Consider the following 27,630-nt stretch of genomic DNA (forward strand, 5'->3'; position numbering starts at 1 on the left):
ACATGGTCTAGTCCCTCGGTCTATTTCCTTTTCAGACCATTTTTATTGTAACAAGCAGCATTGAAGTAAGCAACCTCATCTAGACCCGGTTTCGACCTTAGGGGCTGCCACTTTTCCCACTGTAGACCAAACCAGGATTTATTTCTCAGTCATCCTGTGTCTATCAAAACATTGCAGTTTACAGTGATAAACGTTCGGTACAAATCAATTCTCACCACCCAAACACAGTAATGTCAATTCCAGGACTGTCCGGGGTCAAACCCATGAGTGACACCACATCTCATGTTGACCCAACGTTGGCATGTGGTTAGAACTTTTCACCCAACGTTCCATGTTTACCGGGCCGAGTATGGAAAAAAAGTTCAAGTGAAGTGAATTTTAGTGACATTCACTCCACGTTATGCCACAAACCTGGAGAGAGAAAAAAACCCACGTCCTTCAATTGAACAAAAATTCTATCTCAAGATTGTATCCGGCACAATACCACTCAACAGTCTACCAAAGCCGCAACATAGTTGCAACGTGGACCCAACGTTGACCCAACGTTGACCCAAAGATTCCAACCACATTCCAACATTGGCCCAACGTTGCATGTTTGTGGGGAATACCCGGCCTCACATAGAATCAAAGTGTGGTGGGGTAGATGAAAGAAAACATAAATCAGACATGAAAACTTTTTTTTTATTGCGTGATCGTTTTGCATCAATTCAATGCCATTTGTAATTTTTTTTTTACAAACTTAAAAAAAATGTAGGTGGTACCCAACAGACAAATTCAGCGTGGGCGATTCTAAAAAGCACACATCAGCAGCCATAATTAGGTCAAAAGGTTAATAGGTCAATTCTTGACCCGTTTGCTTAGACCTGATAGTTATGCAAGTACTGTATTCTCTGGATTACACGGTACACTCCCCATATTTTCTATTTTAAAGTAAACATTGGTGGTGCATCTTACAACCTGGCCGTGTGTAGGCGTGTCTGTGTGTGCGTGCGACCAGATCTGTCTGCCTTTATGGACAGCGGGCACACGTTTGACGAGTCTGTCACTCTCCGGGAAATTCTCACAATCCGGAGAATACGGTAGTTTGCACTCGCCTCACCCACAACGTACAAAACGCGCGAATCACAACTCCCGCGTACAAATATATATGTACAATAAAAGCACGAAAAAACATTTCCAAGTGATTTCATTGCGTATAAATAAAGCATTCGGAAAGCTACTGGCAACGCCGACGAGAAGCATTTTCATTTGCAAACGTTCATCAGCTCGCGATTTGTGCTAGGTTCCAGCAAATGGGTTTACCTCCGATCACTCTCCTGAATTATAACCTCAAAACGTTTAGCTTTTGCCAAGGCTCAGTGGTTTTCATGTGAGGAGTAATAGTACTGCGGAGGTCATGCTGTGGAGCGCTCCCGATGGGGTTATTGGGTTTTTACCGTGTGTTGTTTGGCACGATGTCCAACGTTTTGCTCCACATGCTTCTCGAAAAAAATGCAAGAGCTTTCTTCAGAAACTGATCATCTAGCACGCGGAGCAAAATATCGGATATCAATGCGGACAACACGCGGTACAACCCAAAAACACATCATAGGCTTTAAAGTAGTGTAAAAAAATATTAGGCTTGTCAAGAACGCATTAAAATCATTAGCACCATACGTAGCGAATAAAAACATTTAAAACTTAAAACACAGGAAGGCAGCAATGAATGGGCAGGTGTTTTGCCCCTTTTTCGAGTGTAATGATAAGGCTCATACAGAAGGGTGTCAGTTTTGTACGCTCCGATTTTCGAGATTATGAAAACTACATTTACGACAAATGGCAGCCATCAACTTCAGCTGCGGAGGGACAGTGCGTGTTGGCCGGCGAATTTCTGCGTCGACAGAAAAAGGGCCACTCGCTCGTGCCAATTATTTTTTTCTACCCAAGACGAATAGGAGCTGGACAAAACCGCTTTCTTCATTTATAGAACAAAGTAATGACCCGATGAGTTCCCAACCGAATTTCTTCTGCAGGGAAGAACCATGGTCCCGAAATTAATGGAAACCGACTCGCTCCGTTTTTTTTCCTCGTCGGACAATTTTAATGACACGTCTGGCGTCCGATCCCGCTTTTGCTCGCGCGATGATGTGAAGCCATTACATCACCACGTGCCAGAAAAGTTGTTGCCGAGTTCCGATCCACAGTGCCTTGGCATAATCATGCACTTTCCCCTTCTCGTAAAAAAGATACGCCAGTCTCTCGATGTATTTTTGGCACGAGTCGTGAAATTCCCAAGGGGCAGGGATTTCCAAACCGTGGGTCATGACCCCAAGAGGGGACAGCAATCACTGCAGCTAAAATGAATGAATAAAAAACCACAATATGAGGACAACTCGGAGGGTCGATGCCACTTCTGAGCGGAGTTCAAATAAAAAAATAGCTTTGGAATCACGAGTCGAGGGAGGTGGTGACAAAGAGGAGACTCCACAATCACCACTCAAAGCTGCAGTGCTCATGGAAAACAAGAGCACAGATAGCACAACGTATGTTCGCCGCGGTTGCGCTGCAAAGCTCTCCGATGTGTTTGTGGGTCTTGCCGCACGTCGTTGGGTGCAACGTCCGACGTTTCGCTCCACGTACTGGGAGCTCCGTGACGAAACTTCACCGAGAAGCTCCCGAGTACAGCACGTGCTGCAGCGTGACTCACATCGTACATGCTTGACGAACATTCCGCGGTTCAACCCGAAAGCAGATCGGTGGTCGCAGATTCAACGCGGCGTACGAATACAAGGCAAGGCGTGCGAGCACCGCGGTTGCACATTCAGCGCAGTAGGGCACATCCGTAAAAATTGCTTATTTTTTAATTTACATATCATTATTATTAGATACAAAAACATTTTGGGTTGAAACATTTTGTGGAGTGCGTTGGAAGTGGCGTGTAAAAAAAAAAAAATGCTATCTCATAAAATCTCTAACACCACTGTAGCAGATTCCCGCAATGATGCAGAAAAACAAGATTCTCTGCAGCTCAACGGCGATCGTGCCGTGGGGAACGTGCTCGCTGGCGGATACGTGCATGTGCCCAACATTAACGTAGGAAGAATACAAAAATTAAATGAGCTCGGGTTTCGGGGCAATGGGTTCACAATCATCCATCGATCGGCCTGAAACACTGGAAGACCATTTATCACGACGGTTTTCGTCAAAACTGCCCGTCCATCGTTAATGGTCAGGTAAGGGTCACGTGACCAGAGCCACATGCCCCCCGTGAAGCAGTTTTCTTTAACTTTTTTTTACTTTCCTACCTTTTGACATCAGCTTCATTTACAACGACGCGAGGTCATGTAGCGCAGGCGGGAATAACCACTGCGGCTGAAACGTCCTCGTCGCAAAGAAGGATCCAGACGGTGAACGCTCATGGGTGCGTGCAGCGGGTGTGGCGTGCCGTGCGCTTGTGTGTCACTTCTCAAAGTTCGTCCCGCGAGTTGGGGAAGAGATCACTTTCGCTTTGTTGTTCCGTGAAGAGCATCTTTATGAGGTCGTCGGCCTTGATTCGCTCCTGTGGCGGGGGGAGGGGGATTTAAAAAGACACACAAGCGTAATGTCAGAGGGGCGTGAGAGCCAGCGAAACGCGTGAAACATTCCCACACACGCCGTTTGATACTCACGGCAAAAGAACGTCCCAGATTTCATCCTCGTCCGTTTTAAGGACTCCCAGACAAGTCAAGTGTTTGGTTCTCTCGAGAGTTACATTGTCAGGAATGACTTAGGATTATAGCGGGGCCCCTGTGGATTCTTGGGGGGTGGGGGGTGGAGGACGGAGGGAGGGGGCAGGAGAGAGTTCCGTTATTTCCGGGGTCCGCACGCACGTCTGAACGATTGGTCAGCTCGGCTCTTGAGACCGAGGGCTAAGGAAGGCGCTGGGGGGGGGGGGGAGGGGAATGGACTTCGTTGTTTAAGGAATATTATAGAGCCTAGCAATATGATGGATATCGCTTCAGACGGAGGGAGGCAGAGAGGGAGGGAGGGAGGAGGGATGGGGAGGGTGGGACACCTTCTCGCGGAAGATGGGGTTGAGCGTGAACCACAGCGCCATGGCACAGCGCTGGCCCTTGGTGACGGCGCGAACACCGTGCGGGTTCTCTCCTCCCGACGAAAAGGCCACCATCCTGCCCGCCTGCGGAACCACCTCCGCCTGGCGGGGAGGGGTGGTTAGGGGAACATCCGTTAGCGCCGCCACATTCAGTCATCTTCTCGAGCATCTTCATCTCGTAATCATTTTATCCAGCGTCATTAATTTTCCCTCCCACATGCATAATAACGACTCATTAATGTCTGGAAAAATATTTGTATATACAGAGGACTGCAGAGCGTGGGCATTTGTTGGCGCCAGCTCACTGCCCGGATGTCGCCCGTCCCCCGCTCGTCGGTGGTTCCGGCTCGCGCCTCCGAGTTGTTCTCACAGTTTCGATTTAAAGCTTTCGTGACTGCAGGGATTCATCTTCTTGGTTCTTTCGGTAAAGTCACGTAGAATGGAAATAATAAAATAATGATAATAAAACATTATAAAATAATTCTCACGACGTTTCGGCCACAACGCAAGCAGCCGTCCTCAGGTGAAGAACAGGTCTGTCGAGAAGACAGAGTCTGAAGAGGTTGTTTTCACAGCTCGGGAGCGAGCGGACACTGAGCGCCGTCTGCGCGTTGCAAGTAAAAAAGTTACTATTTATCACCCAGCCATTAGGCCTGTCACGACTCATCAACCCTCCTCACCCAACACTCCCCTCCCACGCAGCAGCAGCAGCAACAACAACAACAGAGGTAGCAGGACCAGCTCCTTACCGTGACCGTGTCGGCATCCAACTCCGTGAAGACAAAATTCCCACCCTCGAAGCCTCCATTCAGGTACAAGATGGCGCTGCAGAGAGGAAAAGCGTAAAACTCGTTGTGCAAAATAATATCAACTTATAACATGCCGCATGATATACAGACAAAGATCCCCCGTATAGCCTTTACAGACTGTTGGAGCTGTTGGCAACCACATATGAAAACCGACATGGCACACGAAGGGTTGAGTGGCCAGCACCATGGCCGGCCGCCTTTGTCTCCCAAGTGGCAATCTTTACACGCCGCACCAGGCACTTATTAGAGGCTGAGTCGACCTCGGGGAGGCCCAGGACCGATTCAGATAATCCTCACTGGTGTTGGTGGCTGTAAGCAGGAATCGAACTCGGGTCGCCGGGTTCGTAGTGCAGCGCGCTAACCGCTACGCCACCGCTCCCCCACGGTACTCGCTCTCACACACACACACGCACCCCCTAAGTTCCAGGCAACGCCAAAACAGCTTCCCTCTGGGAGTCCCCCCACGAGTCCCCTGCTATGTCCCCCACGCCACCTGTAGTCTCGGTAGAAGTAGGCCGGAGGCTCCTTGAGGCAGTTTTTGCTCTCGGGGTCCAGAACGCAGTTGTCGGCGTGGATCGGGTGGCTCAGGTCCGAGCGGTTGTCCTGTTGGCCTGTGGGGCACGGCGTGGCGCGTAGATTAAACATCATCGTCATTGTCATGATCATCACCAGCAGCAACAACATAATCGTCGTCGTCTTTGTCATCAGCATCATCATCATTCTCATATCACAGTCATTAGCGTAGTCATCATCACTGTGTTGTCATCATCAACTTGATTATCATCATCACCAGCAGTCGCAACATCTTCATCATCACTGTCATATCTACCACCAATCGTCGTCGCGATCGCCACTGCCATCGTCAGAGATGGCATTACTGCATACTCGGAACATAGTCGTGCGTGTATGTGTGTAGATATAAATATTAATTGGCTGAAAACATCTCAATATATCTACGCACCTGCATGTGTGCGTTTGTACAAAGACCACCCACGTAGCCTTTAACAGACTCTAACATCAAGTGCTGTTAGCGAGCACATTTTAAGGCCGGCACGGCACACAAAGACACACACGCACGCACACGAGCGGCAGGAGAGGGGAGGGTACCTGCGATAGCCGTGCGGCACACTAGGTGCGTGTAGGAGAAGTAGAGCGGCGACTCGAGCCGGAAGTAGGACTCGAGGATGCTGCGCACGCGCTCGCTCACGTCGTAGAAGAGACGCGCCGTCTTCAGCGCGATGCGCCCCTCCTGTCCAAACTGTGACCACGGTGAAAGGTCAGTTCGTTCGCCAGAGAACATTTTTTTTTTATCATCATCATGATTGCGATTACGATTTTATACCCAGGAAAGAAAGCCTCGCCGAGTCTCATGACTCATTTTCAGGCGGGTCCTGCCAAGTTTTTCATAGTAGGGGCAATGGGTGCTTTGTGTGTCATCCTTAGAGTAAATTACGGAGTAAATTTTCAACATGGCAAATTGTGACGGTGACACGAACACAATGTGATGGTTGATATAAGAAGTGCTGTAGGGCTCTGAGTTTCCGAGGTATTTAAGCGCCATGCAAATTCGAACCAATACCCTAAATCTAACATTGCCTACGTTTGTGCGACCTGTGTGTGTGTCGAACCCGTAATTGGGAGCGGTGGTACTGTGATTAGCGCACTGCGTTACAAACGCGTCGACCCGAGATCAATTCCCGCTCACAGCCAACAACGGTGATAATATCTGATCCGGTCCTGCGCCTCCCCCTAGGTCTTAAATGTGTACCTGGAGTGATGTGTAAACATTACCACTGGGGAGACAAAGGTGGCTGAGCGTGGTTCTGGCCACCCACCCCCTCGTGTTCATGGGGCACCACGGTGGTGAGATGTTAACTACCTCGCCTGGTATACAGGAAGTCGTGGGTTTGATTCTCACCTTGACGCCTTTATATTTGGAATTTGCATGTCTCTCTCCCCATGGTCGCGTGGATTTTTCTCTGGGTCCTCCGGTTTTGCCACATTTAAAATCAATGTCCGTTTAAAGTATTTGGCTGCTATAAATTGGCACATGATAATAAGCCAATTCGTTGAGCTATCATTTGTGGCCAGGTTGCTTCTGAAAAAGTGGGCCTTACCTGGTAAAATAAAAATAGTTAATATTTGATAGATGCTCGCTAACAGCACTTGCCCTATCAGTCTGTTAAGGCTACACGGGGGATCTTTGTCTAACCCGTAGCGCCTTGTAGACGGTGATGCCATCAAATTTCTCGTTGGGCGTGTGAGGAGAGGGCTTGCCGCGGTAACCGTCACCCGAGGCTCCCGCCGTCTGATGTTTGGGGTCAAGAGTAGGAATCGGGGTTAGGGGGTCAAACATCGCGACACGCTGGTAAGTTACCATCGTCGTCATCATCATCATCCCAGCCTCGACGAGCGACTGATCGCGTCGTCGAGCCGACAGCAGACAAAACACGAGAATGGAACCGATATGTTGCATTCTACAAATAATTTCGACTTAACGCTCACGAGGCATGCAATGCACGGGGCTCGTACGAATCGACTAGTTCCTGTTTTATGCAAATGATCTCATTACATTCGGGGGTAGGGGGGTGTGGGGGGCACGGTGCGAGGGGGGGAGGGGGCGACGACGCACGTTAACAAGCTCCAGCAGCTCTTTACTCTCTTCGGCCGTGATGACATCATCGAGCAGCGCGCGCTGCGATCCGTTGAGGGCGCGCGAGTCCATGGTGAGCACCACGCCCGGGTAAAGCAGCGGCCCACCTGTCCGTCAACAACAGCCGCGGCGGCCAATCAGTATTTGGCATTCACGAGGGGGCGGGGACTTTGCGATCCCCGCGGCCAATCGGTAATGAGCATTCACGTGGAGGCGGGGAGACGACGATCCCCCCCCCGGCCAATCAGCAATGCGCACATTATAGGAGATCCTTGGTGGGAACATATCAGCCAACGGCCAATCGGCACACCCGTGGAAAACACACCAGAAAAGGGCGTCGACAATTCAATCGGCACGCAGTTTGAGAACTGGCCAATCAATGCACATCATGGCAACAAACGAGCCAATCGGCGCACACTAGGAGAGCACAGTAGGCGATCGCCCCGCTTCGGAGAAACGACCCAGCCAATCGTTGCTCATGAGCGACGCGGCAAATACAAGCCGGTCAATCGGAGGGAGGGATGTGGGGTTGTGGGGGGGGTGGGGGGGGGTCCGTACCTTCCTTGATGAGCGACTCGAGCTGCGTGTGCTCGCGCGTCTTCTCCTCCACCATCTCCTCGATCTCGCGCATCAGGCTCCCGATCTCCTCCGAGATGCGCGACGTCGCGCTCCGCTCCGTCCTGCATCGCACGGGCACCGTCGTCACCATCATTCCCATTCGTCACCATCATCATCATCGTCACATTCATTACCATCGTCATCATCACCATCGTCGAGATCGTCACCATCATCGTCGAGATCGTCACCATCATCGTCATCACTGATTATCACGACCATCATCACCACCGATATCAACATGAACAACGTCACACACAGTGGGCCTACTCTTGCAAATGACGTCAGGGGATCTTTAACGTCCACTGTGAGGTATCACCACCACCAGTAACCTCCCACCCCATCCCCCCCCCCCCGCCGCAGCGTCGCCCACAGTGAACGCGAGGTCAAACGAAAGTGCTGACCTCTGTCGCTGGAGGAGGCTCTGAGGCTTCACAGAGTCAGGGGTCCAGGTGTCCTGGACAGCAGGAGGTACAGCAGGGGAGACACGAGGATCTAAGTTAGCCCAGCCCATCACTCAAGCAGTCGACAGAGCAGTCAACCAGTTAATCAGCCGACTACTCAGTCATCCCGTCAATCAATCCACCAGTTGATAATCAGTCAACCAATTTAGCCAACCAACAATCAATCAATCAATCCATCAACCAGTTAATCAGTCAATCAATCAATCCACCAGTTCATCAGCCAACCAATCAATGAGTAATTGGCGCCTGCCGTGTACGCATCTCCAGTTGTGCCACCTCGCACGCAATGGCTGAACGGACTCAACACGCACGTTGCGGTAATTCGCAGGTGAACTTAGAAACACGTTCACAAACTGAATGGAAGAACGGACGAATGCTTCAGAAGATGATCAAAACAGATAAGTGCACATTAAGGGTGTATCGATTGTAGCCCCCCCACTCCCCCCACCTACCCCCCCGCTCCCCTACTACCAAGGCCCCGCACCCTCGCCGTCACAGACGGATCAAGGCCCCACCCCCGCCGTCACAGACGGACGGACAGAGCCGAAGCTTCGTAAATAGGAAGTCGGACGAATTAACGAATAGCCCGTTTGCGAACTTGCGCGCGTGGCATATGTAGTTTTGTTAATGACGTCATTATTATTGTTGTTGTTGTGCTTTTACGATGAGTGTGAATGTCTACACGGCAGTAACGAGCCGCGCCACTCACGGGATCCAGGAAGGTGGTGGCGAAGGCCTCGCTGGCGAAGAACAGCATCTCCTTCTCGAGCAGCGAGCGCTGCACGTAGCTCGCCACTTCCTGCACCGCACGACCGTTTTACCGTCAGCACCGTCGGCTGTGGTGGTGGGTGTCATTCCTGTGGTGGTGGTGGTGGTGGTAATAGTGGTCCTGCTGTTGGTGATTGTGCTAGTGCTGGTGGTAGTGCTAGTGGTGGTGGTAGTGCTAGTGGTGGTGGTAGTGCTCGTGGTGGTGGAAGTGCTAGTGGTGGTGGTAGTGCTAGTGGTGGTGGTAGTGCTCGTGGAAGTGCTAGTGGTGGTGGTAGTGCTAGTGGTGGTGGTAGTGCCCGTGGAAGTGCTAGAGGTGGTAGTAGTGCTTGTGGTGGTGGTGGTAGTGCTAGTGGTGCTGCTTGTAATATAAGTGATGATGTTCGTAGTGTGAGTGGTGGTAGTAGTGGTGGTGGTGGTAGTGCTAGTGGTGGTGGTAGTAGTGGTGGTGGTAGTGCTAGTGGTGGTGGTGGTGGTGGTCCTGCTGGTGCACGTGGTTGTGTGAATGTCGGCGCTCGCCTTGCGGGGCTCGATTCCGGCGCTCTCCGCCTCCCCCAGCGTGGCCACGTAGAAGCGCTCGTTCTGCTGCATGATCTCGTCGTCCGGGCGGAACAGCAGGTAGGAGCGCGTGCACGCGATGGCGCTCTCCAGCTCCTCCACTGCCGACGGCGTCGCACGTGGGACAGAGAGCACGGCGCGCCGGTTGAGCGGCGCAAGCACGACAGCGCAGGGCGCGGTAGGGGGAGCGGGGGGTGGGGGGTGGGGGGGCAGTGATTTATGCTGGTGATAGTCGTGGTGATACTGGTGATAGTCGTGGTGATGCTGGTCATAGCGGTGGTCTTGTCTAGCAGCGGTAGTGGTGGTGCTATTGATAGTGCTCGTCATGTCGCTGATTGTACTAGAGGTGCTGGTAGCGCAGCAGCAGCAGCGGTGGTGGTGGTACTCATGGCATTGGTGCTGCTGTTGGTGCCGCTAACACCGTTGGTGCTGCTAGTGGCGGTGCTCGAAGGTAACGACAACAGCTGCCAAAGCCATGGGCATCGACAGGGGCCTGCACCGGGAGCGCCCGGCTCGCAAACTCACTCTTGTAGTACGCAAACTGCAGGTAGTTGTAATGCGCCGGCAGGAAGTCCTCGATGGGCGTCGTGCGCCCGGGACGGGTGGACAACTCTCGAGCGCAGTCGTGCCGGCAGTTCAGCACCTGCACGTAGTGGTCTGCGAAGGGAGGGGGCAGGAACGTGGGGCTCGAGTCAGCCGCGGCATTCCGTTTTCTCGGTAAAAGGACGGGCGGTGGTGGCAGTGGCGGTCGTAGCGGTGGTGGCGGTGGTGGCGGTGGTGGCGGTGGTGGCCACGCCGCCGCACGCGTGGCCCGCGATCCGGCATTGTGGAGGAAGCAGGCGAGGGAGGGTTGGTGGATCGCCGCACAGACGTTGTTGAGAAACTCCCGTCCCCCGTGGGCGTCGAGGAGGAGCCCGCTAGCCCCGGCTCTGCCAGGTGAAGGCGGAACGGCAAAAATGTGGACTCCACCTGTTTCCGTCTGGGTTTCCACCAAGGCACTCTGGTTTTCGCCCACATGTAAAGACGACTTGGTGGCTACCCATCCAAGCACTATCCAGCCTCAAGGCCCGCTGCCTAGCTTCCGAGATCGCACGGGATGGGGCGGACTGGGAGAGATTTGGGTCACGGCTTGCGAAAAGATGATTGTAGCCGAAATTTAATATTTCCCCGTTTACCTGCACGCTAATCACTGTATTGAGTGGTGGAGGCCCTCTAATCCAGCCGTGGATTGACCACGGACTGCATACGTACAATCTCTTCACATTCAACTCGCTCAAATAATATTTTGCACTTTTGCTAATTTCCACGGCTTCCCGCTTCCATCGAGGTCCGTCACGTTTATTGAGATTTCGGATTCGAGTTATCGATCGTTACCCCACCCCTCCCCCACCCCCACATTCAACTCGCGCAGCCTGCTCCCAACGCTCACCGGCCATGGCCTGGTAGAGGTCCGAGTTGTAGTCCAGGTAGGCGTAGCCGTCGAATTCGAAGGGGCCCTCGCACTGCGCGCGGCACTCCGAGTCCGCGGCGAAATACTCGTCCACCGCCAGCTCCATGTACTCCACGGCGATGGGGAACTCCTCCGCCGCGTAGCGCTCCACGCCCTGCTGGAACGCGTCCTGTGTCCCGCGCACGCCGTCGTGCACACGCGCACGCATACGCCCTGCTGGAACGCGTCCTGTGTCCCGCGCACGCCGTCGTGCACACGCGCACGCATACGCCCTGCTGGAACGCGTCCTGTGTCCCGCGCACGCCGTCGTGCACACGCGCACGCATACGCCCTGCTGGAACGCGTCCTGTGTCCCGCGCACGCCGTCGTGCACACGCGCACGCATACGCCCTGCTGGAACGCGTCCTGTGTCCCGCGCACGCCGTCGTGCACACGCGCACGCATACGCCCTGCTGGAACGCGTCCTGTGTCCCGCGCACGCCGTCGTGCACACGCGCACGCATACGCCCTGCTGGAAAGCGTCCTGTCTTCCGAAAGACATGTACGCGTCTGTGTCTGCGCATGCGCGTGATTCCCCTCGTGTGTCCGCATGTCCCACCCTTCCGTGTCCCCGCGTGTCCCTCTCCCACGTGTCCCGCCTGTCCTCTTCCCACGTGTCCCTCTCCCACGTGTCCCTGCGTGTCCCTCTCCCACGTGTCCCCGCGTGTCCCTCTCCCACGTGTCCCGCCTGTCCTCTTCCCACGTGTCCCTCTCCCACGTGTCCCTGCGTGTCCCTCTCCCACGTGTCCCCGCGTGTCCCTCTCCCACGTGTCCCGCCTGTCCTCTTCCCACGTGTCCCTCTCCCACGTGTCCCCGCGTGTCCCCGCCTGTCCCCCTCCCATGTCCACCCATGTCCCCTGCTCCCCGCATGTCCCTGCTCACGAGATGCGGCCGCGCCTCGCGGTCGACGAAGTGCTGCGCCTCCACATTGTACACCTGGCGGTAGTACTCCAGGTTCTGCCTCATCTCCGTGTGCTCGGGGTTCCCCACCGAGAACGTGTGCGCTGCTGCCGCCGCCGCCGCCAGGTTGTCCATCTGGGCGGGCACAGGGGGGGATCACGGCGTGGGACATGGGGAGACGGGGATCAGAGCGTGAAGAACGGGGATCAGGCCGTGGGACACGGGGATTAGAGCGTGGGAAACGGGGATCAGGCCATGGGACTTGGAGATCAGGCCGTGGGACACCAGGACGTGGTGATCAGGACGTGGGATTTAAGACGTGAAATAGTGTAAGTAGACAAATGATGGGACACTGGAGACAATGGAGACACGGGACTCTGGGAGACAGCCAGTGGGACATGAGACACAGGACACCTGGAGACACGGGACGAAGGACGTTCGCTGGAATTCCAAAAAATGCAACACAGACCGCTACAAAGCGTTCCGAATTCCACGGCAAGAACTCTTCCTCGTAAGTAAAACAACAGATTATGTTAGAACCGGAGAAGATATTAATTCATGTGTTCGGTGACAACTCGTTTCAGCCACGAAAAAACACGGAGCCGCCGTATTTTGGCACAACGATTAGGAAAATATTATGTTCCCAACCGTAAATTATCCTACGTCAAAGCTCTTTGATTATTGTTATTACTACAAGCAAGGCGGGGGAGATGAGGAATCGCTGAACAGCGCATGTGCCGTTTTGGGACCACAGTTGTGGAACAGATTGGCCGGAAATAGTGTTCATGTGCCCACAGATCATCGGTTTGAGAAAAAATTGAAGACACATTTGCGTGCGACTTGCGTATGAATGACTGAGCTTGTTTGTGCTCATTTGTCCGTGCGTATTGTCTAACACCGTGCTGCTTGTGAGTATTGTCAAAGGTCTGCAATCACTTTACGGAGAAATTATCTCAAATACCAATACCCGCCACTCGCCACCAAGTGACGATGACGTCACGACGGCGCCCGTGCCAGGCCAGGTGCACTTTATCTGAAATACCCCCCCCACCCACACCCCTCCACCCACACCCGCCCACCCAGCTAAGATCTGTTGCGTGGCTCAACCCAAGGATCGTTGACGGATAATAAAATTGGCTTCCAACACCATCCCGGCGGCACTAAATAAAGCTCGCCGTTTACGGATGTGTTGAGGAAGAGGCATGCGCACGCCGCACGGACTCCGCAGCGATCACCAACACGCACCCGTCTCCGGAATGCAATCCCCCCATTTGCGGTACGAGGAGGCCAATGTGGTCGCGAGTTTGCACACACTCCTCCAAATCACTGGGACAAAAAAGCCTTTGGTCAACGTGGCCGGTTTGCTGGAGAGGAAAGTCCCTCATAGCGACGCAACGTTAGGCTAAGGTTTTGTTCATATCGGATCATTTTCACAAGTTTGGGCGGGCGCTATTATATGACGCTCCGTCATATAATAGCGAACTCAACCGAGCAGCAGTATCGGCCGTGTCTGACACAGCCACTGCACTCGCGCGTCATATTGCACCGCATCACACGAGACCAGTGGGGGAGGGGGTGGGGGGTGGTAGCAACAGGGCGATTCCGACCGCATGGGACACAGGGCACTGGACACAGGAAACGGCGCACGGGACAAAGAACATGTCAAGGCGGCAAAGACATATACCCCGTGTAGCTGTTGGGGGCAAGTAACGTTAGCGAGCACTTATAAAGGCTGGCACAGCACACGGAGGGGGCGCGCCTCTGTATTCCCAGTGCTGATGTTTACACATCGTGCCAGATGCCCATTTAAGGCCGAGTCGACCTAGGGTATTCCCAGGACCAGTTCAAATACTTGCCCCTGTTATTGACCACGAGCAGGACTCGAACTCCAGTAGGCAGGTTAGTAGCGCAGTGCGCTAACCCCTGCACTACCGCTCCCCATACAAACACACAACAAAGACATCCCGTATAGGTTTAACAGACTGTTGGGGCAAGTACTGTTAGCGAGCACTTACACACACACAGTCATCCTGCCACCCGTTTATCGGCAGGTCAGGACCTGCAGACGTTAACTACTAGCGTGTGTGTAGCACTTTCATTTCCGCAGAACGCTCTTTAAAAAGAAGGGGGACAGCGCCGCATTGTTTATTTGTCTCTCCGTCTCTCATTCTGCTCCAGGAAACGCTGGCCAAAGCGTTTCAAGCTGGCATCCCCTGGGCTGTGGTTGCCCTCGGTACACAGACGGAGAGACGGGACGGGAGAGATGAGCAAGACAGGGCGAAGGATGAACAGACAGACGGACGGATAGACAGACAGGGAAGGAGAGTGGGAGGGAGGGCAACCGGCCAATTTTGGTTGATGCAAGCGGTGCAAAAGCTTTTCTGGAATCCTTCAAGCGCCCGTCCCATGCCACGACTACGTGCTCGCACTCGCGTTCTGCTCGCCCTTGCACGATCGCACGCACGATCGCACGCGCGTGCGTGCACACACACACACATGCCCCACTTCACTGACTGCCCCTGGGGCGTCAGAGGGAGGGTTCAGGGCAAAAGTGAAACGCGGGTGCGGGGTCGAACGGAGAACGGGGAAAAGTTTCCACCGATGCTGAAATCGCGGGAGTGAGGGCGGGTGGGGGGGGTGGAGGGGTGGGGGGCACCCGGGGGACGGGGACATTGCGTCGACGTAGGAAAACGCTCTGTCGGTCGGGATATTTGAGATTCTTTTTGCCGAGACCGAGTCGGGCGTCGGGTTACGTCCGGAGGGGGGAGGGAGGGGAGCCCACGCACGGCCCACGAGCTCGTTTGGCGCGACACGCGGCCTGCAAACGATAAATATTTATCGGCTCTACGGTGGCTTTCTTGGGGCCCCCCTTGAGATACTTGGGGTGCTGTACTTTAGTTCTCCCACGTGGGGGGTTTCGCGGCCGTGCTGTGTAGCCGTCTTCGTCAGATCGTGCCCGCGCGTCGTTCCGACACGATGTCCGACGTTTCGCTCCGCGTGCCGCCAGAAGCTCTCTTCAGGAACCGAATCCCAGTCCCTTGAACGTGCGGTACCGCCCGAAAAAACATCGCGGCCACAACCGCGACAACCTACGTGGCAGTAATGTTCATCAGTCGCTGCAAGAGCATCTCAGCCGCACTCATCGAGGACTAGAGGGGGAGAATATTTTTGACCTGGCAACAATTAACAGTGTTTGGTCACAACGATCAATCGTATTCTGTTGTCTCATTGTCCAGATTTTTCTATTTTGATGTTTTACGAGTGTTTAATGTGATGGCGTTCCCGAGTGGCAGATGTGTGCCAGTGTTCAACAACAAATCTAATTGACTCGTCCGCCGCAGGAATCTGAATGTACAATTTGTTCCTCGCCAGGGAGAAGATTCCCCCGCCTGCGGGTTACATGGCAGATAATTCTGCAGCGTGCAGGTCAAGAGGTCGCGTGCAGGTCAAGAGATCATCACAGCCAAATGGCATGGTCGCAAGATGATGTCACATGTTAACGACGTCATCGGGGTTTGCGTGTGCACGGCATCCGATGTCGCCGTCACGGGACAAGGGCTTGCCATTTTAACGGTGGGGGTGTTTTTTTTTTAAATCGTCAAGTTTCGGTTGTTGTCTTACAGGGCAAGTCTCTACTCGCAACAGAACTGAATCGTAAAATGTAATTCGTGCCGTACGCCTCATCTTTCACGAGCTATAGTGACAAATCGAGACTCGCTGTGCAGACGAGACCGATGGTGCACACGAGACAGACGTTACAGATGAGCCAGGCAGTACAAGGGACAGTCGAAAGCAAACACCCCCTTCACAGACAGGCAGACAGACAGGCAAATGGATAGAGCCGATGCGGCAAGCCGTTTTTAACATCCATGGGACAGCGTTCGCGGTGAGTCTTGGGACTCGGCGAGGATTTTCTGGGATTTAAACAAAAAAAAACGGTCAGGCCTGCCTGAGAAGATGTGGTTTTGTTAAGGCTGGGCTACTGCCTCGACCACCATCCCCACCCCCCGCGAAAATCTGCTCATAGTCAGCGTCCGCACCTATGTCATCCGTCTGGCATTTTCGCTTTGTAGATTGTAAGGTCATATTTTCCACTGACTTAATAACGTCATGCGCCCGCCCGCACGCCCGCACGAGCGCACGCGCGCACGTATGCACCGTTACTTTTCTTTCCCAACGCTACTTTTAAAGCCGAGCCAACTCTCAATTGTCCACGGTCTTCGCCATCTTCATCATCGTGTGGCCGACGTCGACGAAGAGCAATGGCCGTGATTCTACATCGAGGTGGTTAACGAGCCAGATAATCACACCAGTAGTAGCGGAGCGGTGCGTCACGGCTGCGATGATGCCTCCTCCTCCTTGGTATTTGTGAATCGGGCCATTGAGTCGTCATGGCATTTTCCCGTGGCTCTGTCTCCGCACGCTGGCTGGAGAGTTTTTTTTATTTTCTATTTGTGAACTATTATCATCATCAAGTGACCACATCTGCTGCTGGCGCATGGTTTGTGCAGTGGATGCGGTTCAGGGGTTGTGGCCCATGAGCTCCTCGGGAGATTGAAGCCCTGGGATCTCCTGCGACGCGGAGTCTTTCACACAGGAGGCGTTTCTCTTTTACTTTGGGGGAATGGCAAAGCCCACATCAAACACAAACACAGGGAATACAAAGCAGATGTAAATTGGGTGGTGGTGGAGGTGGGGGGATTGTCAGCCACTGCTGGATGAAGGCTGCCCCCAAAATCGCCGTTGACTTGCCGACGAGTCTGCGGTCCAGCGGGCAGCGAGTCGCTGGCCCCCAATGAGTAAGGAGCAGCGGATAAGAGAGCCTGCTTGTACATCAATTTATTTGTCCATCTCCCTTGCGTCTTTGACGCACAGACAAGACAGACACTCTCTCCTCGCACTGGGCCTGTACCTGCGGCCAGCCGGCCAGTCGGCCGAGCGAGCAAGCGAGCGGCCGGGACACAAAAGGAGCCGGTGTTACCGGCGGGTAACCGCACACTGCCGGCCCAGGGTGCATGCCAGCACGCCCCTACCAACGGCAACCCGTGGTCGACTGCTGGGGTGGGGGGGGAATTTTAATCCTGAAATTCAATCCCGAGATGGAACAGATGCGTTACTGTGTGTACACACACAATGAAAGTAACTATCCAACCGCTCGTCCCAAATTTATTAAATTAAAATAATTATTATTATAATAAAGGGATTTGAACTCGCGACCTTTCCGAGAGAGGGTCGAGCGGTCCCCGCTTTCTACCGGCTACATCGTCACACTCCACCATCGTCATCGCCAGCCATGATCATTCCACTGCTGGATGAAGGCCTCCCCACCAAACCTCTCGCAGTGATTCTCGACCACCGTCACACTGCGCCGACGGGGGGGGGGGGTGCGGGGGCACATTACTCAGTCCACTGACAATGGGTGAAGTGTACAAGTGTAAGTGTTTACATGCAAGACTTAGAGCAATGTAGATCTTCAGGGTGACCCTTGCCACACGAGTGAAACCAATCATCAATCACAGCTTCCTGGCTGTCAAGTTGCTAGGAACCTAAAATATTAAAACAAATATTTGGATTTGGGATGAAAAATAATTCTGATAATGAACAGATTTGGCTACATTCAGGCCAAAAATCGACTTTACAACCCTCCTTGAAAACCATCGGAACTTCGAGCATCAGTTCGCTCGCGCTCGCTCGCTGTCGGGTCTACGCGTTCACCGCGTCAACAGAGAGGGGGGCCATTTTTTTCAAACAAAACGTCAACGGCTCGCATCCACGCAGAGATAAGCCAGCCGTGGATTTGAACACGAGCGATCCCACAACAAAGAGCTACACAGCGAAAGAATATGGGCGCCGTCAAACAAACACAAAGATCCCCCCCCCACCCATATTGCCGTTAACAAGACTGTTGGGGCAAGCGCCTACGGTGAAGGCCGGCACAACACACAAAGGGGTGGGTGGACAACACCACTCCCGGCAAACTTTGTCTCCCGAGTGGCAATGTTCACACATCGTAGCAGGTACTCATTTGAGGCTGAATCGACCTAGGGGAGTCCCAGGACCGGTTCAGATAATCGTCACCGGCGTTGTTGGCCTTGGGCGGGAATCGAACTCAGGTAGCCGGGTTTGCAGCGCAGGGTGCTAACCGCGACACGACTGCTCCCCACATGCACATCATGAGCAGTAGCAGCAACATCACGAGCTATGCTCTATCCACTGCTGGACGTGACCACCTGTTGCCAATGCAGGTGCTGCCACGCACACGAGAGAGGGTGGCGGTGGCGATGCTGCGAACATTCTAGGCTCTGTGTGCGGAGCGCGGGGCGAGCGAATGAATGGACATTCCACCGCGCGCCTGCCCTGCCGGGAATGCGCGGCAGACGATGGACGTTGCTTAATCTGAAACACAGCCAGGTTAGAGGAGACTCCAGGGCATGGCGGGGGGGGGCGGGGGTTCACGATGTGGAGGGGAGGGACGGATCGGGTTCGGGGAGGGCAAGCGGGTGAGCGAGCGGGCGATCGAATGAGTGCTGTGGGGGTGAGCTAGGGTTAGGGGTTCACATCAACTCTGTCCCCTAACCCTTTATGGTATGGCGGCCGACCCAAACAAGACCTCCAGTCCTAACCCCATCCCCATCCTTTCTCGCACAGTGCGAGAGAGAGATCACATGTCCACACCTCTAGTCCACGCGGTGTTGGTAAAGTGATAGTCTCACGTTAACCATCAGTGTATGTTGTCGTCGCTGGTGCAACACCGACGTTTCCCCGTGCACATTCTAAATTTCTCCTGCTCGGTATCCACGCCGAGAGCCTGCGCTCCCCCCTAAAACACTTTTGGGGGGGTGACGGGGGGGTTGGGTTGAGTGGTGGGTTGGTGGCTGCAACTAAAATCTAAACAAGAGCCGTCAACTGTCAAGTAAATATTTAAGAAGCCTTCGGAGACACTCGCCAGTGGAGAGGGGTGGGGGAGGGCCACGCGGCACGGCCTCGAGAGAGATGGAACACACAACTCATCGTCGACAACATCGTCATCGCCATCATCAGCCTTGGTCTCTCCGCTGCTAGACGAAGGCCTCCGCAAGCTATCGCCACCTCCCCCCTCACAGTCCTGCGATGGCACGATCCATCACGGTTCCTGAACACGGGTGCAAGGGCCCAAAACCGCTAGGCAGCCAGTGGCAAACGGCATGACCGCACACTTTTGTAGTTGAGAATGACGATGGGAACGACGGGAATCTGCCATGCCGTGGGCGGTGAAGGGCCCGGTGGCGGCACAAGGCTATGGAGCAGCGTCGTGCAACAAGGAACGCGATGCTATCGGTTTTAAACTTGAGCCGTTGCTCCCACGTTTTTAACACTATCCAAGCGAGGCGGAAAGCGTTTACGCACGAGCTCTGTCCCGTCTGCCCTATCCATAACTTGCTGACCCGCCCGTACTGGACAACTGCGAAAAAGAGCTTCATAGCTCATTGGATTCCTCCTGCAGTCTACGTAAAGATTCTGATGATGGAGGAGGCCTGATGAACTCTCATAGAGATGATGCACTACGAATGACACTTTTTGTAATGAACGAGTGTTGCTATTGGGAACTAACCCGATTGTAAAATCAGACAAACTGGCCAGGGCTTTGCCCAAAACTTTGGAGACAAACAAAACCAGAGCCAAGAGGGCTGTGTGCAAATATGCAAAGGCGTTTTGCCCGACAGGTCCCTGTCAAGTTTCCGGACTTGCTAATTAAATGGAACAAATAGCAAACCACAGTAAACCCACTGTGGTCGGCGCTCCTTCAACGGAGGAGGAACAACAAACAGGAAAGCGACGCAAACTCTCTCTCTCTGCTGAGCCCTCTCGTCGCAGCAGACGTCCACATTTGACATTTAGCTCATGAATGCAATTCCGCAATCTTACGCAAGAATAGACATTTCGATTTAAAGCTTTCGTGACTGAAGGGATTCATATTCTTGGTTCTTTCGGTAAAGTCACGTAGAAGGGAAATAATATAATAATAACAATAGAACATTCTATAAAAAAAGTTTTTTCACCTGACGACGGCTGCTTGCGTTGTGGCCGAAACGTCGTGATAATTTTATTATATTATGTTTTATTTTTTATTCTTTTATTATTTCCCTTCTACGTGACTTTACCGAAAGAACCAAGAATAGGAATAGACATAATTACATTTCGAAGACAAGCGCGTGTTTCAAAGCGTCGTATAAGTCCACGCATTTGCATGTAATATCCTCATCTTTATCGACCACATCCAATTGGAGTGGGGCAGCGCTCCATCGGTTTGAGCACTGCGGGATGAACTCGCCGTCCAGAGTTCGATTCCCAGCCATGGCTGACGTACGCGCGGCTCGAATGTGACATTGAGTTAGATGGACAGGAATCTGGGTCTCCAAGGGATTTTGGAATTCTCCCCAATTCCCAAATTTTTGTCCCTGGGTCTCCAAGGAATTTTGGAATTCTCCCAAATTCCCTAATGAGGAGGTAAAATTCCAGATGTGATGTCAGAAAGGCAGGAAAGAGATAGAGAGAGACACTACAGATTGAATTGTGATGGGTGGGTTGGTGGGTTCATGGATAGATGGATTGGTGGGTAGATTGATGGGTTGGCGGGTTGGTGGGTGGGTGGATTGGTGGGTGAGTGGGTGGGTGAGTGGGTGGGTGAGTGGGTGAGTGGGTGGGACAGACTAAAGGGCGGCACCTTGTATAGGCAATGCGAGATCACAAAGGGCAGTGGTTTCCAACCATCCTGGAGATAAGTGGACAACTGTCAATCCGCGATTTCCCCGGGCCGCTTCCCACGGCATTGTGGACCATCGGCCATCCATGGACCACCGGTTGGGAGTCACCGTTATAGAAGAGATCCTGATTGGTCAGGTCGGGTAGGGTTGGGTTGGGTTGGCTGGACTAGGGGAGGGTAGGGCAGGTCAGGGGATAGCACCTTGAAGTAAAAAAATAGATGTGGAGAGAAATCCCACAGCGGGCCTCAGTGATGGGTTGGTTCAAGTCAGGGTTATTTGTTTAACCAGGTGAGAATTTAAGAAGACACCGGGATAGAGGATTTGACCTGGGCCACCAAAATTCAGCAATTAAGCAAACAGCAACAAAACAGTTTGGTGGTTCATTGGTTGGGTGCATGGTTGGGTGGATGGATGGTTTGGTAGATGGATGGTTGGGTGGGTGGATGGTTGGTTGCTTGATTGGGTGGTTGTTTGGGTAGGCGGGGGGGGCGCACGCACCTTGAAGTATGCGAGCTGCAGGTAGTTGTAGGGGCTACGCTTGCGGAACTCCAGCTGCGTCTCCTCGGAGACCAGGTGCAGCGAGGCGGGGCCCAGCACCTGCTCGAGGCACGAGTGCAGGCAGTGCGCGCGTCGCACCACGGCCTCCAGCAGCCGCAGGTCCCACATCCCCCACTCCCCGCGGTCCCCCTCAGCCTGCACGGCTACGCAAGGGGGAGGGGGGGGCGCACGTGGGCAGTGGCATCGCTAAGTAAAATAGGTTCAAGCCTGACTGCTGACGAGACACCGAATGACAAAACCGGTCTGCCGTTTGCTGAACCAATGCCGCTGAAATCATGCACTCCCAGAAGGCTGTGTGGCTGATGGGATTGATGAAAACATATATATCAGTTCAATCTTGATTTGAAGCTTTCGTGACTGCAGGGATCCATACTCTTTGGTTCTTTCGGTAAGGTCACGTAGGTAGAGAAATTTTTATTATATTATTTTTTCTACCTACGTGACTTTACCGAAAGAACCAAAGAGTATATCCGTTCAAGTTCTGATAATAACAGAAAAAGCTCATCACTATAATAAAAACTATTAACATAATGTCAATTGTAATTAAGTCTTATGATGTAATTATTTCACACAGCTGTGATACAATAAAGTTTTGACACTTCTTCTGCGTGCAACGTTTGAGGTCACGTGGTGGGGTTTCCCCGGGCACCCTGGTTTCGCCCCATGTGCCAAGCGCTCATATAACAGCAAGAGCATCAGCCAAATATCTCAAAATGGGTAAATAGATGGCATTGTGTGATCACAGGCACACACCAAGTCTGATGTTCTGTGGGTGTGTGACTGTGTCCGTCTCTCCAAAATATAAAATCGCTTCAATAAACACAAAACACTCCCGGTTATTAGTGATAAATTGGCCAAACATAGACACAGATCTCCAATTAGCACGGTTGGATACGTACGGTGTGAAAGAAGTTCAACATACGTACATAAATCCCGTTCTGAAAATCCCCGAGACTAAGTGAGTCTCTCCCACTTCCGCCCCCGTTGCCTGTCGATTCACAGCAAACACACAACGCCCCACTGTCTCGTTTTCTTAATGGCACACACATTTCTCCACTCAGCGCCCGCTGCCAGGGTGGTGGCGGTGGAGAGTCAAGGTTGCCACGGTGGCGAGATGTCAACTCCCTCACTTGATACGCAAAGGTCGTGGGTTCGACTACACACCCCAACGCCTGCTGTATATTTGGAGTTTGCACGTCTCCCTCTCTCTCAGAGGTCGCAAACGAGTTTCGATTCCTTACCCGTACCCGGCCGCACCAGGGTCGCAAATGGGTACCCGTACCCGGCCGGGTACGGGTACCCGTTCCCTACCCGTACCCGTACCCTACCCGAAATGAGTGACAAACGGTTACTCACCAGTGACTCACGGCCTACCCGTACCCGTACCCGGCCGCACCAGGGTCGCAAACGGCTACCCGTACCCGGCTGGGTACGGGTAGCCGGGTATCGGGTAGGGTACGGGTATCAGGTACCTGGTTGCGACCTCTGCTCTCTCTCCACCTGGTCATGTGGGTTTTTCTCCGGGTCCTCGGGTTTTTTCCCTCCGCATTTAGAATCAGTATCACGCGTAAAATGTTCTACACTTCATCGTCAAATGACATCATCATCAACATTTTCCCTTCTACTAAAAAAATGTGAAAATATTTTTTACATACATTCTATCACACAAATACGCTTTTATCAAACCAAAACATTCTAAAGCAACTCATTATGCATAAATATATTAAAGAAGCGCCCCACGGTTTTATTCTTTAGTTACAAATGTCCAAAAATATTCTGATCAGCTGGTGACGGCTGAAAATTTATATTTTTTACTTTTGAGTGCATTTTAAAATAAAACCGTTGTTTAATAAAAAGTTTTTTTAAGCAGTTTATTTCACTCTACACCCGAGCCACGCCCATCACGAGCCAGGCCGGCACGGCTCAGGAAATAACCACGTTGGTTTTTTTCCATTGCAGAACCAGAGCCGTGGTGGATGACATCACACACAAGGAACGTGTTTGTTGTTATTATTATTACTGCTACATTTGTTAAATCCAGGAACGCCTCACCGAGTCACAAGACAATTTTACAGCAGGGTCCTGCCAGGATTTCGCAGTCAAGGGCGATGTTGCTGTTCAGCTATTTTTCCAGGTCACCTTGGGGGCCGTCCATAAATGACGTCACGAGATTTTGGACGATTTTTGATCCCCCCCCCCTCATCACACGGCGTTACAAAAAGTCAGACCCCCCCCCTCAAATGACGTCACAAAGCTCTGCCCCTCCCCCCAAAACCATATTTCCATTTTGAAAATAAAACATGCTTCAAGTCTCGATTTATTTCGATTTAAAGCTTTCGTGACTGCTTCAAGTCGCTTTAAACAATTGTCATTGTAGTGCGTATTTAATGTGGCGCTGCACTCTGATGTTGTAGGAGTGTTGTTATAACAATTAGTGTTGTTATAACAATTCTATATTTATTTAAAGTTGCCCATTTTGATGTGACGTCACATTTCTCCCCCCCCCCCTCGTCACAAAAATCTGACCCCCCCCCACCCCTTAGGTGCGTGACGTCATTTATGGACGGCCCCTTGGAAGAAGAGGCGGGGCAGTGCCCACACTTTAGCCCACCCAACCTATTACAGCTGCTGGGTGGACAAGAGGCTGGATTAGGGTATTTAATAAACTCCCCATCGCTGTTGTGGCGATGGGAGAGGTGGAGAATGGTGCAAGAGAAATTGTTGGCGTGGTGGGGTTTAATGAACACGGAACCACACACACAGTGCTGGCATTCCTGAGAGGGAATGCGCATGAGTTACAGTCGCGGTGATAGTTGTGGTGGTAGTGGTGGTAGTTGTGGTGGTGGTGTAAGTGGTGGTAGTTGTGGTGACGGTGGTGGTGGTTGTGGTGGCGGTGGTAGTTGTGGCGGTGGTAGTTGTGATGGTAGTTGTGGTGGTAGTGGTTGTGGCGGTGGTAGTTGGGGTGGTAGCTGTGGTGGTAGTTGTGGTGGCGGCCGAGTGCCTCACGGGGATAGAGGTTTCACGGTGGCTGTGTTCGGAGAACAACGAACCGATCGATATCCTGGGGTTTCAGAAACCTGTGATTGATTCGATTCCTACAATCGCGTAATTCGTTTCTTACGATCGTGACGAAAGACGGTCGATTACGATTGCTCATCGTGTCGTCGTGATTGCCATAGCTTTTTATAACATACTGTTAATTGCACGTTAACGCAAAATAACGTTTTAATATTCCTTCATATGCTACAAATATGCACACGTGTGCCCACTGTACGCACACGTGTACACCGTCTGCATACTGCACGCGCAAACTGTACACGCACTGTATGCACGCGTACAGTACGCACGTCTGCATACTGTATGAGCATACTGTATGCGCATACTGTTTACCCTGCGCACGTACAGTACACACTGTACTGTGCACACTATACTGTTACAAGCACAGGACAAAGATCCCCCGTGTAGCCTGCACAGACTGACGGGGCAAGTGCCGTTAGCGAGCAAATGTGCAGGCAGGCACTGTGGTCAACACCACGCCCGGCCGCCTTTGTCTCCCCAGTGGCGATGTTTAGACTACTGAGTCGACCCAGGGGAGGCCCAGGACCGGTGATCTGTCACTGGTGGTGTTGGTGGCCGTGAGCTAGAATCGAACTTTGGGGTGGCTGGTTTCGTAGCGCTGCGTGGCGCTAACCGCTACACCACCGCTCCCCACACCAACACAGCACACACACAACAACGTGTGTGTGTGTGTGTACTGTGTTGTGTGTGTACTGTGTTGTGTGTGTACTTAGTACAGGACAGCTGTTACCACACCAGCACCCGTGTTCCCACAAGAGTCGTTGTGCTTTTGAGGGCGACCTTATGGCGACTTGGCAGAGTTGACCCAACAGAAAGTCGCCGCCAAAGTTTCACTGGAATTCTCACCATTACCACCGCCACAATTACCATCACCATCACACACCGTCATAACCACAATAGCCACGAAGGATTATCCCTATCACCGTTGCCATCATCACCGCTGCCATCATCACTTCACCATGCCCACCATCATCAATCAACATCATCACTAACATCACAACCACAATTACGATATCAACCTCACTCATCACATTACCGTTATAATCACCACTAACCACCAATATCACTATCGCGTTATCATTCACAACTGTTATCACCATCGCCATCTTCACCACAAATTGCTGTCACCACTACCACCATCATCGTCACTATCACCATTCGACCATTACCATCACCAAAACTGCCACCACCATCCATATCTTCACCGCAATCATCACCTGCGATTACCACTACCATCATCACCAACACCATCACCGCTATCAATATCACCACCGCCAATCAATCACCTGCTATCTCCACCACCGTCACAACAACAACAAAACCTCAGCTGGTCATCAACCACCACCATCGTCACTATCACCATTCAACCATCACCAAAACTGCCATCACCATCCATATCTTCACCGCAATCATCACCTGCAATTGCCACTACCATCATCACCAACACCATCATCGCTATCACCATCACCAATATCACGATCCAACACCGCTATCACCACCGCCAATCAATCACCTGCTATCTCCACCACCATCACAACAACAACAACAAAACCTCAGCTGGTCAACAACATCAACAACAACAAAGCTGTACCATGGAAGGCGCTGTGATTGGTGCAGCGCTGCCCGCAGACGACAGTGAGGCGGCGCCGCTCAGCGTGATTGCGCAACGCCTGCTCCATAGTGGACACGACGACCCGCCAGTCGCCCCTGTGGTACGCCTCCACGCCGCTGTCGAACAGCAGGTCGTAGGGCTGCAGGGTGGACGAAACCTCCACGGTGGAGACCGTCACCACCACCATCACCACCATCACCACCATCATCATCATCGTTGTCGTCGTCGTGAAAAGCAGCAGTGGCGAGCTCCGTGCGCCGTCCGTACGGGTCATGGTTGAGCTTGGCTGTCCCGAGTCACTCGAGGGGGGTACGAGACGATGAGACGAGACTGAGAGGATGAGTTGTCGCAGACCCCAAGGCCACTTCTTCTTCGCTCCGGCCTCTCGTTTCTGGACTGCCTGCCTCGGAATCCCGTTGCTTAAAAAGTTGCCGGGTGGCTGAGCGGTGTTGGCTGGGTGGGGAGGGGTCTTGGATCTGTCCCACAGAATGTGCACTCCGCCTACCCTCTCTCTCTCCTCTCATACACTCCTCCCACTCTCTCCTCCTCCTCCTCCCACTCTCTCCTCCTGTTCCCACTCTCTCCTCCACCTCCCACTCTCTCCTCCTCCCACTCTCTCCTCCTCCCACTCTCTCCTCCTCCCACTCTCTCCTCCTCCCACTCTCTCCTCCTCCCACTCTCTCCTCCTCCCACTCTCTCCTCCTCCCACTCTCTCCTCCACCTCTCACTCTCTCCTCCTCCCACTCTCTCTCCTCCTCCTGTTCCCTTCTCTCCTCTCTCCTTGTGCGCCCACTTTCTCCACGACCCAATCGACGTCTTGCTGTCCTCCCACCCTCTCCGCCTCCCACTCTCTCTCTCTTCACCTCCCTTCCTCCTCCCACTTCCACCCCACCAACTCCTCTCAGCTCCTCCCATCCGTGTCCGCCCTTCACTTCCCCCTCCTTACCAAAAATATTCTACAAGTTGCACGCAAGCTGTGAACTTTCCATGGCTTTCCATAACCTTCCATGGACCTCTTTGCCACGGGCGGATCCCACATTTGTAAATTTGTGGGTGGTGCCGTGGTGGGCTGGGTGTGAGGACGTGCGGATGTTGAACTGTGTATGTGGAGGAGCTGTGACCGAACAGATTTGGACACGCCGAGGCTTAGTTTAATAAGAATAGCGAATTAAGAATACATTTGTTTTCATAAAGCGCCTTTCAAAGAAAAATGCACAACGCGCTGAACAATGACCCAGCAATATTTATGGCCACACGAAATGCAGTCCTGGCCAGACGGGCAGAGAGGGACTTGTAGCAGCGATAACAAACTT

The 27,630-nt window shown here is 52.7% G+C and overlaps 1 protein-coding gene across 1 annotated transcript; it reads right to left on the reverse strand.

Annotated features, from left to right (window-relative positions):
* Positions 1-667: 667 nt before the first annotated feature.
* On the reverse strand, positions 668-26,913 carry P3H1 (prolyl 3-hydroxylase 1). The gene is made up of 16 exons (XM_078869683.1): positions 26,297-26,913; positions 21,568-21,770; positions 12,308-12,460; positions 11,366-11,555; positions 10,462-10,593; positions 9,898-10,037; positions 9,323-9,412; positions 8,554-8,606; positions 8,093-8,214; positions 7,514-7,641; positions 7,094-7,189; positions 5,989-6,139; positions 5,375-5,492; positions 4,822-4,897; positions 4,034-4,174; positions 668-3,538 (listed from the first exon to the last, which is right to left on the reverse strand). Exons 1-16 carry the CDS (start codon positions 26,589-26,591, stop codon positions 3,446-3,448), a joined length of 2,181 nt encoding a protein of 726 aa, XP_078725809.1. The 5' UTR covers positions 26,592-26,913; the 3' UTR covers positions 668-3,445.
* Between the last annotated feature and the right edge of the window lie 717 nt (positions 26,914-27,630).

The sequence above is a fragment of the Lampetra fluviatilis genome, chromosome 28 (assembly GCF_964198595.1).
Source record: "Lampetra fluviatilis chromosome 28, kcLamFluv1.1, whole genome shotgun sequence".
Taxonomy (NCBI): domain Eukaryota; kingdom Metazoa; phylum Chordata; class Hyperoartia; order Petromyzontiformes; family Petromyzontidae; genus Lampetra; species Lampetra fluviatilis.

Coding starts and splice junctions, on each gene's coding strand:
- P3H1 (XM_078869683.1), bottom strand. CDS start 26,591: ATGACCCGTACGGACGGCGCACGGAGCTCGCCACTGCTGCTTTTCACG. Junction 7,642..8,092: donor CGAGTCGCTCATCAAGGAAG/GTACGGACCCCC, acceptor GTTGACGGACAG/GTGGGCCGCTGCTTTACCCG. Junction 4,175..4,821: donor TGGATGCCGACACGGTCACG/GTAAGGAGCTGG, acceptor CCTCCCCGCCAG/GCGGAGGTGGTTCCGCAGGC.